Source organism: Cricetulus griseus, assembly GCF_003668045.3.
Source record: "Cricetulus griseus strain 17A/GY chromosome 1 unlocalized genomic scaffold, alternate assembly CriGri-PICRH-1.0 chr1_1, whole genome shotgun sequence".
Classification (NCBI taxonomy): domain Eukaryota; kingdom Metazoa; phylum Chordata; class Mammalia; order Rodentia; family Cricetidae; genus Cricetulus; species Cricetulus griseus.
This window is the reverse complement of record NW_023276807.1, coordinates 233,690,532-233,707,179: the sequence shown is the minus strand read 5'-3', so window position 1 is coordinate 233,707,179 and position 16,648 is coordinate 233,690,532. Positions and strand designations below refer to the sequence as shown.

The 16,648-nt window shown below is 37.2% G+C and overlaps 1 protein-coding gene across 5 annotated transcripts in view; it reads left to right on the top strand.

Annotated features, from left to right (window-relative positions):
- Naa16 (N-alpha-acetyltransferase 16, NatA auxiliary subunit) overlaps positions 1–16,648 on the top strand; it is a 56,500-nt gene that overhangs the window by 14,872 nt on the left and 24,980 nt on the right. For all 5 annotated transcript variants that reach the window (XR_003480094.2, XR_003480095.2, XM_035452568.1 and 2 more), the window contains exons 7-9: positions 742–861; positions 5,066–5,161; positions 8,047–8,153. Coding sequence is in view for 3 of the 5 variants with exons in the window: in XM_035452568.1 (XP_035308459.1) it covers positions 742–861; positions 5,066–5,161; positions 8,047–8,153 (323 nt within the window). In the remaining 2 variants the exon portion in view is untranslated. The remainder of the gene's footprint in view (positions 1–741; positions 862–5,065; positions 5,162–8,046; positions 8,154–16,648) is intronic.

Genomic DNA, 16,648 nt, shown 5'->3' with positions numbered 1-16,648 from the left:
AAGCTTCATGAGTTTGTAATTGGTTCCTTGGGGAATAGGAAATAATTGGGAATAGGAATATATGTTATACACATTTAAGAAAAGTCTCTTTTACCTCAGTTTAAATGTACTTCCCATTGTATCTGTGGGTTTTAGTGGCTTACTTCCCAGATTCATATGCAATTTTTGTGACTTATTAAAAAGATTTGAACCTTAAAGATGACTCACATGTGAGCGTGGCTTAAGTTTCTTGCTGTGAAATAATGTTTAGTTATATAATTGTGCTGAGTTCATTTACACAATTTTAATGATCTAGAAAAGAAACTAAGAGGACAGTTAATACAGGAACTGTTAAAGGAAGTCACATTTAAATCTTACAGTAAGAAAGTTGGCCTATTCATTTGAATGACTTGCTAGTTGGATTTTACTGTTTAGGCTTTCATTATCTCCAGGAGGTTATAATATGTTATAATAAAAGATACTTTTTTAACTAAGAAGTATATATATATATATATATTATATATATATATATATGTATATTTAGGGAGTGGGAGAGAGACAAAAATGAATATGGTCATTTCTGAAGATAAACTATACATTAATCTATGTTTAGTTATATAAACTGTATATAACAAGGCCAAAGGAAAGCATGTAGAATTGGAGTTTTTGTAAAATACTCATTCACGATTAAGGCTTAGAGAATTCTTATGTCAGAAAACTAATGTTTAAGCAAAATGAATGTGATTTTAAACTTAATTTTAGGGGAAATGCTGCTGAAATTGGGAAGATTAAAAGAAGCCAGTGAAGTATTCAGAAACTTGATTGATCGGAATGCAGAAAATTGGTGTTATTATGAAGGTTTGGAAAAGGCATTGCAACTCCGTATGTAATGATTTTTCTCTTTTTCCTTAACTAGCTTTTGAAGTATGATAGAATGAAAGCTATAATCATCCTTAAGAATAGATAATTTTAGCATGAACAGTTGTTTTCCATGTAGTAAAGTTATAGATTAAATATGGGCATGAGTTGGGCAGTGGTGGCACACACCTTTAGTTCCAGCACTTGGGAGGCAGAGGCAGGTGGATCTCTGTGAGTTCCAGTCCAGCTGATCTACAGAGCAAGTTCTAGGACAGATTCCAAAGCTACAAAGAGAAAAAAAACTTGTGGGCATGAAAATTAACTAAAATACTTATACTTAATAATAATACTAATAGATGATTTTAAGTTTCTTTACCCATTTAAAATCTTTTTTATTTTTTATTCATATTAGGGTTTGTATTAGACTTCTCTAGAGGAACAGAACTGATAGAATGAGTATGTGTGTATGTATAAAGGGATTTATTAGAGTGGCTTACAAGCTGTGGTCCAGTGTTCAACAGTGGCTGTCTTCTGATAAAGTCCAGAAATCCAGTAGTTGTTCATGAGGCTAAATATTTCAGCTGGTCCTCAGTATACATCAGAATCCTGAAGGAATAGGCTCTAATTTCAGTGAAGGAAGGAGAGTGAGGGCCATTTAAAATCTTAACAAACAAGGCTAACTAGAGCCAGGCATGGTGATGCATGCCTGTAATCCCAGGAAGCTAAGGTAGGAGATTTATGAGTTCAAGGCCAGCCTGAGTTACATATTAAGACTCTGTTTAAAAAACAAATACAGGTCTGGGGAGAGGCCTCTGTATGTAAACTGCTTTCTAGGGAAGTATAAGTAAGGACCTGAGTTCAGATGTCCAGAACTCATGTAAATCCAGACTTAGTGATGTGCGTTTGTTGTCTCTTAAAGCTTGTGGGCCAGGTAGCCTGGTGTATCCAGCAGTGAGCAGTAGACCCTGTCACTAAACAAGGCAGAAGGTGAGGGCTGACACCAGAGATTGTCCTCTGGCCTCCATGCAGATGCCTGCACTTACATGTATGAACGTGCAGAAACAAACGTATATACACAACACAACACAACACAACACAACACAACACACACACACACACACACACACACACACACACACACACCCATAGAAAAGCTAGCTAGAGAGATGAAGAAAATGACTATTTCCTTTCTGGAAAGTGACAGTATTTAATATTATATTATGACATCATTACAGGTCTGTTATCCACAATCTTTAAATATAAGAATTGAGTGAAAGAACACTCAGAGGTTATATCGTGTAGAGCAACAATAGAAAAATCACTCTCTTAATTTCAGGCAAAGTCAATTTGTGTAGAATGGAAATAAGTACCTTGAAATTAGAAAACCATGACAATTTTCAGAGTATGATTCCAAATTTTCTCTAATATTTTCAGAATTAACTGTTTGCAGGACCAGTTGTTATTCCTAAAGTCATATATGTCTATATATATTATTTTATTTATTTATGTATTTATTGAGGCAAGGTCTTATAGCTTAGGCTGGCTTTGAACTTGGTAGGCAACAGATTGACCTTGAACTCCTGATTTTCCTCCTATACTAAGTGCTGGGATTATAGGCACACACCACCAGGCCCAACTTAATGTCTGAAATAGTTATAACATTTTTTATTTTCTTAAATACTACTTTTTAGGAAAGCAATTAAAATATTGACTAAATGTTGTTTGAAAAAACAAAGTAGAATTTGAATGTAGTCAGGTTGGAAATGTAAAATAACTATGACTTTTGTCTTTAAACTACTAGTTATTAACTATGTAGGTTACTTGACAAAAACAAGTTATAGAAAGGAAGGTTTGTTTTGGCTCACCATAGGCATGGGGGTGGGACAGTGACATGAAGCAGAGGTGATTTAATGCAGGTGTTTGGCTTGCTTTCTCCGTTTCTCACATTCTACCCTTGGATTCCAACCCATGGGACAAGCTACCCATATTCTGAATGGATCTTCCCTCTTCTGTTTAATCTCTTCAGACACTCCCTCAAAGTCAGACCCAGAAGTTCTGATTAGGTGATTCCAGATCCATTCAAGTTGACAGTGAAGGTTAACTACCACACTGACATAGCAATTAATAATAAAGTCCTTAAATGTTTTAGTAAAATAAGTACCATTTTTTACATTTTAAGGTGGTTGATAGTATAAAATGTTGATTTTAAAACTACTTAACACTACTCATCTTTTTAGATTCCTTGAGATGTTTTCCCCCCATGGTAACTTCTGGAGCTCCAACTTATGACTTCAAGTAGGACATTAAAACAGTATTGTCTTGACTTAATACTAATTTAACTACATATATAAGACTTGTTTTTTTTTTTTTTTTCTGGAATGCAACACAGAGTTATCTTGTTTTTAAAATACAGTTTGTTATTCTAAAACTAGGAACTTGAGAAGTTTTTAAAAAACATATAATTAGTAGCTTTCATTATGTATTTTAGGTAAAGATCCTTAGTACTCGGTGAAGTCTCTAAATTGTTAACAGAATGTGAAAAACCCATTTTTCAGATACCCCATTTTAAAAATCCAACCACATTGGTACTGCAAAGCATAGTACTGGGGGAAGGCATAAGTCTACACAAAAAGTCCCTCATTGACCTTTTGAACTACAGTCTTGTTTGTTTTCAAGACAGGGTTTCTCTGTGTAGCCCTGCCTGTTCTGGACCAGGTATAGACCAGGCTGGCCCCAAACTCACAGAGATCCACCTGCCTCTGCCTGCCGAGTGCTGGGTTTAAAGATGTGTGCCATCACTGCCTGGTTTACAATCTTTATAATTTTAATACACAAATAGCTCATTTACTGTGAAGATAGCTTGTTTGTATTAACTAAGGGTTATGTCTGTCTGTCTGTCTGTCTGTCTGTCTGTCTTCAGTATCTCGTTTTGTAGCCCTAGCTGTACTGGAACTCCTGTGTAGGCCAAGACTAACCATGAAATCAAAGATAGAAGCTGCTTCTGCCTCCTGAGTACTGGGATTAAAGGCGTATGCCACCATGTCTGGTGCTACGGATTATTCTTAAAATTACATTTTTTTGTGATCTGAATTGGGATTCACTTAAAACCTTATAATTTAAATAGTTTTGTTTACTTTACTTTTCCCTTAAAATATTATTATAAATAATCTGATTGCTTGTGCACAGTAGTGTCTATAAATTATGCAGGAATTACACTGATACTATTCTGGATGTAGTATGTCATTCTCATGTGGATTTTCTTTATGGTACTAAAAACATAAAGATTCTTGGATGGGAGTTATACTTCTATTATTTTATTTGGGAGAAATAATTTGACACTTTAAAAAAATCTGGATTTTTTAGATTGACCTATATTTTATGTATATGGATGTTTGTCTGCATGTATTTGTGAGTCATGTGTGTTCCTGGTACTCACAGAGACCAGAATAAGAAGTTTGATCCTCTAGATTATAATTACAGACAGTTGTAAATCACCGGGTGGGTGCTGGGAACTAAACCCAGGTCCTTTGCAAGAGTATCAAGTACTCTTAATGGCTGGGCCATCTGTCTACCCCCTAAAAAAAAATCTCTTATAATGATTTTTTTAATGGAGTTTCATTGAAGATTTTAGGTGTCAGAGCAGTTAAGAAATATAGTTCATTTTTAAATTAAAACACTTAACAACCACAATCCTAAAACTGTTTTTTAAGATTAATAGGTATTGTAGACTTTTAGGGGAGTCTCCATTACTTTGGAGTATTTTATAACATATATTATAAACAGTATGTTATAAAATGATTCTCTTTTTCATGGTTTGAGGGCTAAGGGATAGAAGAGAAATGCATCTTTGTCTGACTTGATGTAAGTGATTTGAAATGGAATTAGAATCCAGTGAAGAAAGGACTGTTGGGTTTCTCCTGGAGATATGGTTTAAAAGGATGATTTTAAGATGTGGTACATGGCTATTATCCTAGCACTTGGAAAGGCAGAGGCAGGTGGATCTCTGAATTCAAGGGTGAAAACACACACACACACACACACACCACGATGATGACACACAAAGGATGGTTTCCTGATTATAGTATTTTTACCAACACAGTTTTAAATGTAATTTTTGGCAAAATTGGGAGCAGCTTTGATTCTGATAATGTAATTTTTGGGTTAAAGTTTATTACTGTTTTGGATAATAATTATGACACTATAATCTTACAATATTTACTGACACTAGGCTCTTTAGATGAGAGGCTTCAGATTTACGAAGAAATTAGTAAGCAGCATCCCAGAGCAGTTTCACCAAGAAGATTGCCTTTGAATCTTGTCCCAGGTAATATTAGGATGTCTTTGGTAATTCTAATAATTCTTTTGAAATTAATGTGTATCACTCTTATTTTAAATGTTTCTTCATGTTCTAGTTTGTGTGTGTGTGTGTGTGTGTGTGTGTGTGTGTGTGTATGTATCTTATGAGTAAGAGTGATCAGTTTTATTGCAAGCCAATTTGTCATCAAGTCCACTGAAATACTATTGCTCACTACCAATCAAATGGCTGGCTAAGCCCAGTGTTGTAAAGGGGCTTGGAAATGCCATTTCTTCCTAACATGAAGCTATGTTAAGGCTGTAAAATGATGTCATGATGTATGAAGTGTTGTTGCAGGAATGGAGAAAGAATAGGGAACATGATACAGTCTGCCAACTGTATTGAGGGTGCTTTCATTATGGCTTAATCCAGTGTGTGTTTTGACTCCCTTGGTTTCTTTTGGTGAGTATTTCATTATTTGGTATATGATTTGGCATCCTCCAGTAAACTGACATGTCAGATAATATGAAACCAAATGTATACATGAAAGAGAGAATTGAGCACAAGATAAAGTTGTCAGATAGCATCAGTGGACAGTGATTTCCTTTGTACCTGAGTGTATCCAAATTCTGATTCATAAATCTCTGTAAAATTTCTATTCTCTCATCAAAGACATTGTAGGGAACATTGATCACTAATATAATATGATTATAGCAATCAATTTATAAAGAATACAACTTTTAGAATATAAAAAGTTATCAGTTATGAATTTTATTATATAGATAAGAATCATGCTTCAATATATAGTTCAATATTAATTTTAAATATTGTAAGCTATATGTACAAAAGATTTTCTTATGTGACTTAAAGAGGCAGTTATGTTTAGAAGATAAAATTTCTTAGAATTGACAAATTACAGATGAATTATTATAAGTTATGTGGTAATATTTTCAAGTTTTCTGTATTTTTAGGGTATATATTTCAAGGAAAGAGTTGTGAGCTCTTTGTGTCCTTCAGTGTTGGAGAAAAGAGCATCATTCCTCTGAAATCCTTAGTATCACTTTTTTTGTTTTTTGCTATGATAGAAATACCTGAGATGAATAGATGCAAAGTTTAGTTTAGTCCATGGTTCCATTGTTCCTAGACTTGTGTTGAAGCAGAATATTAGCTGTAGATGTGTATAGCTGTCAGATGGCAGGGATGAAATAGACAGTATTTATAGAGTGACTAATAGACCCCAGATACTGTTTACTACTCCACACTTGTTTGAGCTGTACCATAATGCTCTTGATTTCAATTGATGTAGTCTCAGTTTACATGAAGAAACTGGGCATACTGGATAGGTTATTTGTTCAAGGGTACACACAAAGTAGAAGTATGTACATTTTTCTAAGCAACAGCCTCTTACTGTTTACCATAATATTATTAATTCCTCTGTATGCCTGAGGAAGTACTGGGAAAATAGGATCTTTGAAACTACGTATGGTGTTAAGGAAATTGCTGATATAGATATGAATGTAAATGTTACTTTGTAGCTTTCAAAAGTTGAGTCCACAGGATTTCATAAGAGATTGGAAATCTAAAATCATTTTCATGATGCTGAATGATAATGCTTATGTGTGTTTTACTTAGTGTAGTCTGTTCAACCAGATAAGGAGTCTGCTTTGTTGGTTTGGGATTGCTGGGTTTTATTATACAATGTTGCTACTCATAAAGAAACCCAGGAAAACATTTAAATAATATGCTAGCTAATGATACCTTGGAAAAAAAGTTTTAAAAATCCACTTGAACATGTGTGTGAGTTGCATAGGGATGGCGGTGGGGTTGTCTGTGTGTATATGCCTCTGTGTGTGTGTATGTGTGTGTGTGTGTGTGTGTCAGAGGACAACTTGCTGGAGTGGGTTGTCTGTGTGTATATGCCTCTCTCTCTCTCTCTCTCTCTCTCTCTCTCTCTCTCTCTCTCTGTGTGTGTGTGTGTGTGTGTGTGTGTGTGTGTGTGTGTGTGTGTGTGTGTGTGTGTGTGTCAGAGGACAACTTGCTGGAGTTGGCTGTCTCCTTCCATGTGGGTTCCAGGATTGAATTTGGGTCATCAGGCTTGGCCCATGCACCTTTACCGATAGAGGAATCTTGGTGACTCCCATGTTTAAAAGTTGATTTCTTTCAGTATTTTCTTCCTCTCTCCTCTCTTCTTTTTTCTCCCTTTCATCATCTTCCTCTTCTGCTGTACACCCCTTCCCCTCTCCTCTTCTTGATGGGTCTCACACAATCCCATTCTGGTCTCCAACTGATTGTATGGTTAAGGATACCTGATTCTTTGTCCGTCACCTCTCTAGTGCTGGGGTTAGAAGCATTTGCTACCACATCTTGTTTACTGTGGTGCTGGGGATGGAATTTAGTGCCTTTGTGCATATCAGGGAAGTTCTTACTAATTGAACTACATCTCTATCCTCTTTTATGGTACCTAAAATAATGTTGGGGTGTAGTAGAGTACCTGATACATGATTGTGGAATGAACAAATGTTGAAATTGGCAGTACTACTTTATTGTTTAAGAAGATAGTTTGTCTGCTTCTTGAAGGTAGTGCCAGTAATAGTATATGTGGAAATGTTGTCAGTTGTCTTCATGGGTTGGAACAAGTCTTTGTCAGGTAGAGATTAGGAAGAATACCTGCTCTTATTATTATAATCAGGGTGGTTAGTAAATTGTCTAAAACTGCATAATCTTTTCATTGACCTGTCTCTGAAGTATTCTTTAAATGGAAATTAGGGGAAATGCCACCTGAAACATTGGTGTTATGCTTGTTATGTAACAAGATAGTGTTGACTTTGGTTGCAGAGTAGTTCTTCTGAAGGAGCTTTATCTGTTCAGTTATTTAAGAATTGATTCCATCAACCAAAGTTTGCTTTTGTCTCTAGGTAAAAAATTTAGAGAACTCATGGATAAGTTCCTGAGACCAAACTTCAGCAAAGGGTGTCCACCCCTGTTCACTACTTTGAAATCTTTGTATTCTAATACAGAAAAGGTAAGTTTGGCTTTTAATTAGTTATGTTATTATTACAGGAAGATTGCCCTGGACTGTGCTATGATTTAATTATTTTCTCTATTGTACCAATATTTGTCTTTTTGTTTGTTTGTTTTTTTCTGAAACACGGTTGTCTTTTTATCTAATAAACCAATACTATATACCAAAAGTATACTTATGCTTATATGCATGTAGTATAAGTGATATCAAAGGAATTACTGTGCTATGAAGTTTATAGCAAGGAAAAGCATTTTAAAACACTGAGATATGCCAAGCAGGCACACACCTTTAATTATAGCACTTGGGAGGCAGAGGCAGGCAGATCCTCTGAGTTTGAGGCCAACCTGGTCTATATAGAGAGTTCTAGGACAGCCAGGGCTACACAATGTAACCCTGTCTCAAAATGAAGCAAAATATATAAATAGGTAGGTAAAAGAGATATATAGTTGGATGTGATGGAATGTACTTCTAGTTCATAATCGCAACACTTGAGAGGCTGAGGCAGGAGAATTGTAATGAGTTTGAAGCCAGCTTGAGTTTCACAGTGAGTTCTAGGCTTTTTGTTTCTTTGTTTTGTTTTTTTCTTACAGTTATCATATTTTAGAGCTAGCTTAGCATGGATAGTTGAAAATAGTAAAATGCTCTGAGGTGTGGCTGGAGAGATGGCTCAGAGATTAAGAGCACTGGCTGCTCTTCCAGAGAACCAGGGTTCAATTCCCAGCAACCACATGGTGGCTTACGACCATCTATAATGAGATCTGGTGCCCTCTTGTGACATACAGGAATACATGTAGGCAGAACACTGTATGTGTGATTAAAAAAAAAAAAAAAACCTTTAAAGATTCCAATACAGTGTGGTATGATGTCTTTATGTGGGTGGGGTGGGATAGGAGTGGCTGGTGGGGAGCCATATGCAATTAGGTCAGTGAAGTATGAGGGACTAGTTTTAATTAATAGGTAAAGTCCTAATCGGGTATAATCGTTTTAGGAGTTGGGGAGATACCTCAGTCAGTATAGAACTTGCTGCACAAGTATCTCTGTAAAAAGTGGGGATATACTTGTAGTTCAGTGCTGGGAACATGGAGGTCCCTGGGGCTCACTGGCTACCCAGCCTAGCTTTAGTAACCAGGCCCAGGTTTTGGTGAAAGATCCTGTCTCAGCAGGGCTTATGCACAAACACATGCCACACATTCACCCTCTCTTAACATCTGCATACCTTTGTAAGTTAAGTATGGTAAAGAAACCACCTTTGTACTTAAGTCTTGGTTACTAATTTGAAAGATAAATAGATAAATAGAGCTTGATAGGAAAGCCAGGTGTTGTAGCACACACTTGAGTTCTTGTTGTTTGGGAGACAAGGCAGAGGGGGTTCACTTCAGCTCAGGATCTGAGCCTTAACTTGTGCAATATAGTGAACCCTCTCTCTAATAAAAAAGGGGGAAGGTTAATCAAGAGAAGTTTATACTTTTATTCCCAAGTATTGTTTTTTTATTTATTAAGGTCTAAAATTTTATGCTCAGTTGTTTTTATAGTCAATTTTTGAATACGTACCTCGTGCTAACTGATTGTGACACTGGAGCACCCTGTAGTCAGTTTTTGAAAGGCACTGTTGGATATTAAGATTTTCATCAAATCTTTCTCAGTTTATTTAGGTTTGACCCATATTTTACTTTAAGTAATACTTGTAGATAATAAAATGTTGAAATCAGATCAGTGGTTAGAACATCTGATTGGCTTATGAAGCCCTGAAGGTCCCACTCAAATCATTGTCACATCATAGCTGTTGGTGAGTTAATGATAGTCATCTCATGTTCCACTCATGGGCCTGGGGCATGTTCTGCTTGTGAATCACAGCTTGTTGGGAATTCTGACTCTGTAAGTTACTTGCTTGAGCTTGAATGACAAAGAGCATAGGTCAAAGGCCATGCTTTAGGAAGTTACCTCTTCAACAGACACAGTATTTTCTCAGGATGACTCTTAATGAAGTTTTAATAGAGCTTTGAATTTAATAATTAAAATATAATAGAGCCTCTTTAGTGCTAATCAAGTATAACTGCTTGGAGAAAATATTTAAAACAAAAGAAGATGGTTGAATTTGGAAGGTTGAAAGTTTGTGAAAAATGTAAGACATTGTGTTAGTTTCCATCAGCAATAACTAACTTCAGATCAGGAAAGGTTTATTTGGGTTCACAATTTAGGGGTTTGGTCTGTGGTTTCTTGGCTCTGTTGTGTTGGTCCTGTAGTAAAGATGAACACCTTGGTGAGGGGTGTGTGTAATAGAACAGACTTGATCACATTGTGGCAGGCAGGAATTAAAAAGGGAAAGAAAAGGGCTAGAATATCAACATACTCTGAAAGACATGCCTTGCTAATGACCTAACTTTCCTCCCACATAGGCCCATCCTAAAATTACTGCTGTCTCCCAGTAGTGGGAGTTAGGAATTACATTAGAGGATCTGAGTTTGTTCCCAGCACCTACATAAAAAGCCAGGCATGGCTGTACTTTCCCATAATCTTCTCAGTCCCACAGTGAAGCTCAATTGGTGAGCTTCTGGTTCACTTATTACCTGTCCAAAGGTAATAAGACAGAGAGTTACAGAAGAAGATGCCAGCTATCTTGTCCTGGCCCTGTGCACATGCACCTGCCACACACATACAACACACATCTCACACATACACAATTAGCTTTCAGTATATAACCAACGAAGAATGGACATTACAAGTTGATTTTCTGTATTACATATTATCTACTTGTTGTTACAGAAATAATAAATGAAATTGGTTCCTGTAACTAAGAAAAACTAAAATTAAAAAATATTTTTGTGTGTTTAAAGTGTGAGTACAGGTGTGTACATGCCAGGACACTCTTGTGAAGGTCAAAGGACAACTTTTGGGAGTTGGATCTCTTTTCACCATGAGTTCCAGGGATTGAGCTCAGGTCAATACTCTTGTGAGGCAAGTTCTGTCCCACTGAGCTGTCTTGCCAGCTCCAAATTGTAATTTTTGATAGAAAATTTCTCGAAAGTTAATTGGGCAAAATTCCATTATTTGTTTAATTCGTACATTAGAGGTAACTGAGATAAAATTTTAAGACTTAAGAACTGTGCCTAAGGAGCCCAGTTCCTGTTCGGTTCTGTGCATGTGAGTGTGTTCAGGAGTGTGTAGCAGGCTAGAAATTGATACAGAGTGTCTGTTTCAGCTGAGCCTCCAGCTGGCTAGTCACTGCTAGTCTAGCTAGCCAGCTTGCTCCAGCCATCTCCTGTTTCTGCCTCTCAAAGTACTGGGGTCACAGACAGTGACTGTTGCCTTTTAGGCATTTATGTGGGTGCTGAGGATCCAAACTCTGGTCTTCTTGCTGAGCAAGTGTTTTATCCATAGAGCCATCTCATGGCTCCTCAACCTCCAGTGTTAAGACTTTTTATTTAGATTTTGTGTGAAATTTCTCTTCTTTTGATTTTTTTTTTAAGTTGCTTTTAAAGTTCTGAAACTAGGGACTTTTTTATTCAGCAGTGCTTAATACTCCTTTATGAAGGATTATGGATAATTTAAGTGGATGTTTTGTTGTACTTGTTATTATTATTATTATTATTATTATTATTATTATTATTATTATAGTTAGGTTGTTTTGATTCACTCTCAGTATGTAGTCCTGGCTGTCCTGGAACTATGTAGACCAAGTTGACCTTGAATTTACAGAGGTCCTTCTGCCTCTGTTTACTGAGTGCTGAGATAAAGGCCTGCTCCACCACACCAGCTAGTTTGTTGTTTTTTTGATTATTTAAAATTGGTTCAGAAAGTATGCTTTACTCCAGAGCAGTAAACCTTATTTAAAACCTGTGTTTGGGGTCTGGGAAGATGGCTCAGCAGGTAATGGTGATGATGAACTGAGTTAGAGTCCTAGGATACACACGATAGAAGAGGAGGGGACTTTTGCAGCCTTCCCTGGTGCCTCCACGTGTGCTTTGATGTTCCTGGCTGTGGAAGGGAATACCAGTATACGAACACACACACACTAGATGTGAAAATTAAAAAAAAAAACAAAAAACAAAAAAAAACTGTTCTAGCTAGAGTGTTTACAGACTGTCACTAGATGGCAGTGTAGGTTAATGGAAAACAAAAATAATTGCCACCTACTTAAAACTATTTGAATGCTAAATTTCAGTTGCACATATTCTAAGAAAGATTAGTGGGAGGGTTATGATACATTAAAAGATGTCTGCTACCTTTAATTTTGTTTTATCCTTGCTTCTCAAACTCATGTATTTGTTAACTAGAGGGTTTGTAACCATAGATTATAGAGAACCAAAGTTTCTGATTCTGTCTAAAACTGTGAGTCTTGGGGGCTGGAGAGATGGCTCAGTGGTTATTTGCACTGCCTGTTCTTAGAGAAGACTTGGGTTTGGTTCCTTCAAGGGAATCAGTGCCTATTTCTGGACTCTGTGGACATCAGGCAAACATGTGGTGCACATACATCCATGCAATCAAACCCCCCCTCCTTTTGTTTTTAGAGACAGGGTTTCTCTGTCGCCTTGACTGTCTTGGAATTACCTCTGTAGATCAGGTTGGCCTCAAATTCAAGAGGTCCACTTGCCTTGGCTTCCCAGGTACTGTGATTAAAGGTGTGGTCCACCGTGCCTGGCTCAGACAAAACACTTTTACATAATATATCACTAGGGTTCCTGGCCAGTCTTGATGATGTTAATGAGCTAATGATCTATAGATTCCACCTTCAGAACTGTTCTTTTGAAAAACAATTACATTAATTTCCAGATCATGAGTTTGTTTGCTGTGTGTCTGTCTGTCTATCCTGTCTGAGCAAGGGTCTCACTAAATAGCCCTGGCTAGTCTAGAACTCAGTATATTAACAAGGCTGACCTGAAACAGAATTCTTCCTGTCTCTGCCTCTTAAGTGCTAAGATTAAAGGCATGTGCCACTTCACCCAGCCTCAGGAGTTTACTTAATCTTCAATTTTTTTTTTCTGAAAAATAGATGGTGATAAAATGGAGGGCTGTGGGCTAGAGAGATGGCTCAGCAGTCGAGAGCATGGATTGCTCTTCCAAAGGACCAGGGTTCAGTTCCCAGGACCTACATGCAGCTCATGTATGTCTATGGCTCCAGTTCCAGCAGATCTGACACCCTCACACAGGCATACATGCAGGCAAAACACCAGTGCACATAAAATAAAAATAAATTATTAAAAATAAAAAGTTGAGGCTGTTTTTTATTTATTTTGTTGATAGAAAATACCCATAACTATGGAATACAGTGTGCCACTTTGTAGACCAGGCTGTCCTTGAACTCACAGAGATCCACCTGCCTCTGCCTCTGCCTCCCAGGTTCCAGGGTTAAAGGTGTGCGACACCACTGCCTGGATAAGATTATCTATTTTTTATGTTTATGAATGTTTATGTATATGGATGCTTTGCCTGAATGTATTATCTGTGAGCCATGAACTGCCTGCCTCACACTTATGCCGGGAACTGAACTCGGGTCTTTTGGTAGAGCGGCCAGTGCTCTTGACTCCTGAGCCATCTCTCCTACCCCACTGAATGATTTTTTTTTTTTTTTATCAAACCTGTATCAGTAACTTATACAGAAATTTTAAAAAATTATTCTAATAATAAAATCCAAAGACACACTAATTTGATACTTAGAGCTTGAAGAATGGTGGCAGGAAAAACATTAAATGACTTTTTGCAATTAAACCATAATGTTGCTTAAAAGCAGAAAACTGTGTGTGTATAACAATACTATAACTCAGCGGGGCAGTGGTGGAGTACGTCTTTAATCCCAGCACTTGGGAAGCAGAGGCAGGTGGATCTCTGTGAGTTCAAGGCCAGCTTGGTCTACAGAGCAAGTTCCAGAACAGCCAGAGGTGTTACACAGAGAAACCCTATCTTGGAAAAAAAAAAATACTGTAATTCATTGTATAGTTGTCTGGAATCTCAGGCAAAGTGTTTTAGGTGGCGTTTGTTGCCATGTGCCGTGTAGTGACAAGTGCAGTGCAAAGCGTGCCTGTTACCTGCTGCCAGAAACACATAGTATTTATTCACTGTGTGTCTTATTTTGAATTAGTTTTTGGTCACTGCACACTCAACAATATATTACTAAACATTTTGAGTCTGCTATATTTGTGACTCCTGAGCCTGCAGCACACAGTTTAGAAGTGCTGTGCTAGAGCAGTAGATTACACTCTTTTTGACTGTTTTGGGAACTGCTACATCTTCCTGTCTGTTTTTGCACACACTTTTTTTTTTTTTTTTTTTTTGGTTGTTTGAGACAGGGTTTCCCTGTGGCTTTGGAGCCTGACCTGGAACTCGCTCTTGTAGACCAGGCTGGTCTCGAACTCACAGAGATCCGCCTGCCTCTGGGATTAAAGGCGTGCACCACCAACGCCACCTGTCTGTTTTTGGTGCCAGTTATATCCTTCTATCCTTCTATCCTTGTCACCCTTCTAGGCCTCTAGTGACAATAATTCTACTCCCATGAAGTCAACTTTTTAGATTCCACATCAGAGAAACCCACCTTTTGTTTTCCAAAACATGGACTCACTATGTAGCCCATGCTGGTCTCGAACTACCACCCTCCTGAGTGCCTAGATTAGGCTTGTGCATCCCCTCCTAGCATCAGAGTTTCTTTTTAAAATAGTGGTTCAGTAGGGCTAGTGCCACTTGCTTGTAATCCCAGCAGTTGGAAGGTTGAAAGAGAAGATTGCCTTGACTTTGAGGCCAGCTAGCCCTATATACCTAGACTCTGTCTTAAAAAGAAACCAAATCAAAGTTAATTAAAATACTGTTTTAAACTAAACTAAACTTGTCTTTCAAGAACCACTTTAGCCAGTTTCTGCTAATAACACATTTTCATCGAGTTGTGTTTGACTGTTTTCTGATTTTTTATTTCATGTATTTTATTATTTTATGTGTCTGGCTGTTTAAATTGCATGCATTTATATGTACTGTGTGTGTGTGCAGTGCTCTCAGAGGCCAGGAAAAGCGAACCAGATTCCCTGGAATTAGAGTCACAGACATTTGTGTACCACTGGGTGGGTGCTAGGAATTGGACAGAAGTCTGCTGAAAGAGTGCACTGGCTAGTGCTCTTAATTACCGAGTCATCTCCCCAACCCTAAACATGTGTTTTAATGAAGTCATTGTATGTAAATATTGTTCACATTCTCTTTTTTTCTGTTATACATTTTTCTACTCTTATATATAGTTTCTCCTAATTTCCCCATTGCCCTTTCCCCAATCTCTTCTTAAGATTTATTATTTTTAATTTGTGTATCTGTGCATGGGTTTGTACATGTGAGTGAGTGCAGATATCCCAGGAGGCCAGATGCATCAAATCCTCTGGTGCTGGAGTTATAGACAGTTGTGACATGGGTGCCAGCAACCAAATTTGGTCCTCTGGAAGAGTAGCAAGTACTGTTAATCACTGAACCATCTCTCCAGCCCCTGCCTGTCTGTTTTAAGTTGCTAATGAATTGTGCTGTGGCATGCAGCAACATATCAAAAATATGTAAGTTGTGGAAGCCTGAGAAGTGTTTTACTTTGGTAAAAGGCTGGGCAGTGTTATAGTTCCTGGCTTCACTGATGCTATTCTGTGACTTTGTATGGTACAGATTAATTTGGATTCAAAATTAAGATAAATTAAATTATATTGTCTTTTTTCTATTAAGTGGAATGGATGTAGAGGTTTCTTTCATAGCCTTGTCTACCAGAATCTGCTGGGGACTTTATGATTCATGGTCTATTCTTCACTGGCAGGAAAGTGAAGAGGTGTGGGGAAAGAAAATAAATTTAATTGTTTTGAAAATCAGAATATTTTAAAGTTCCAATTTTCATAAACTAGTCAATAGTGTTGTAGACCTTGTTTTATCAGTATTTAGATAAAGGAATTAGAAAGGAAGACCTCTAGTTGTATTAAGCACAGATTCTACTTCCTGTTCTTTACCAGGGTCATTAACATTAGTAAATAATATACAGTCATTTGAAAGTATTTTTTGTTTGTGTGTGTAGTGTTTGTACATGTTCCTGTGGGTTTGTACACCTGTGAATACAGGTGTGTATGTGTGTGTGTGTATGTGTGTAGGTAAAGGTCAGATGTTAATATCAGGTGTTTTCCTCAGTTACTCCATTTTACATTTTCAGATGAAAACTAGCTGAACCTGGAGCTCATTGATTTGTCTAAGCTGTTAGCCAGTGAGCGAGTTCCAGGAATCTTTCTGTCTCTACCCCATCAGCCTATGGTTATAGATACAAGCTATGCTGCTAGTGCCAGCTTTTCTGTGAGTGCTGGAGTTTGAGCTCAGGTCTTCATGTGTGTGACAAACACTTTACTGACTGAGCCATCATTTTTAATGTGCATCTTTTAAACTTGGAATCATTTCACTTAATTTTTTGGTCAGGAGTAACATTTTATAAAATCTAAATATTTATATAGTGCTTTATAGTTTTACAGAACAAAACAGGGAGACAAAAGGCAATTGTTCATGAA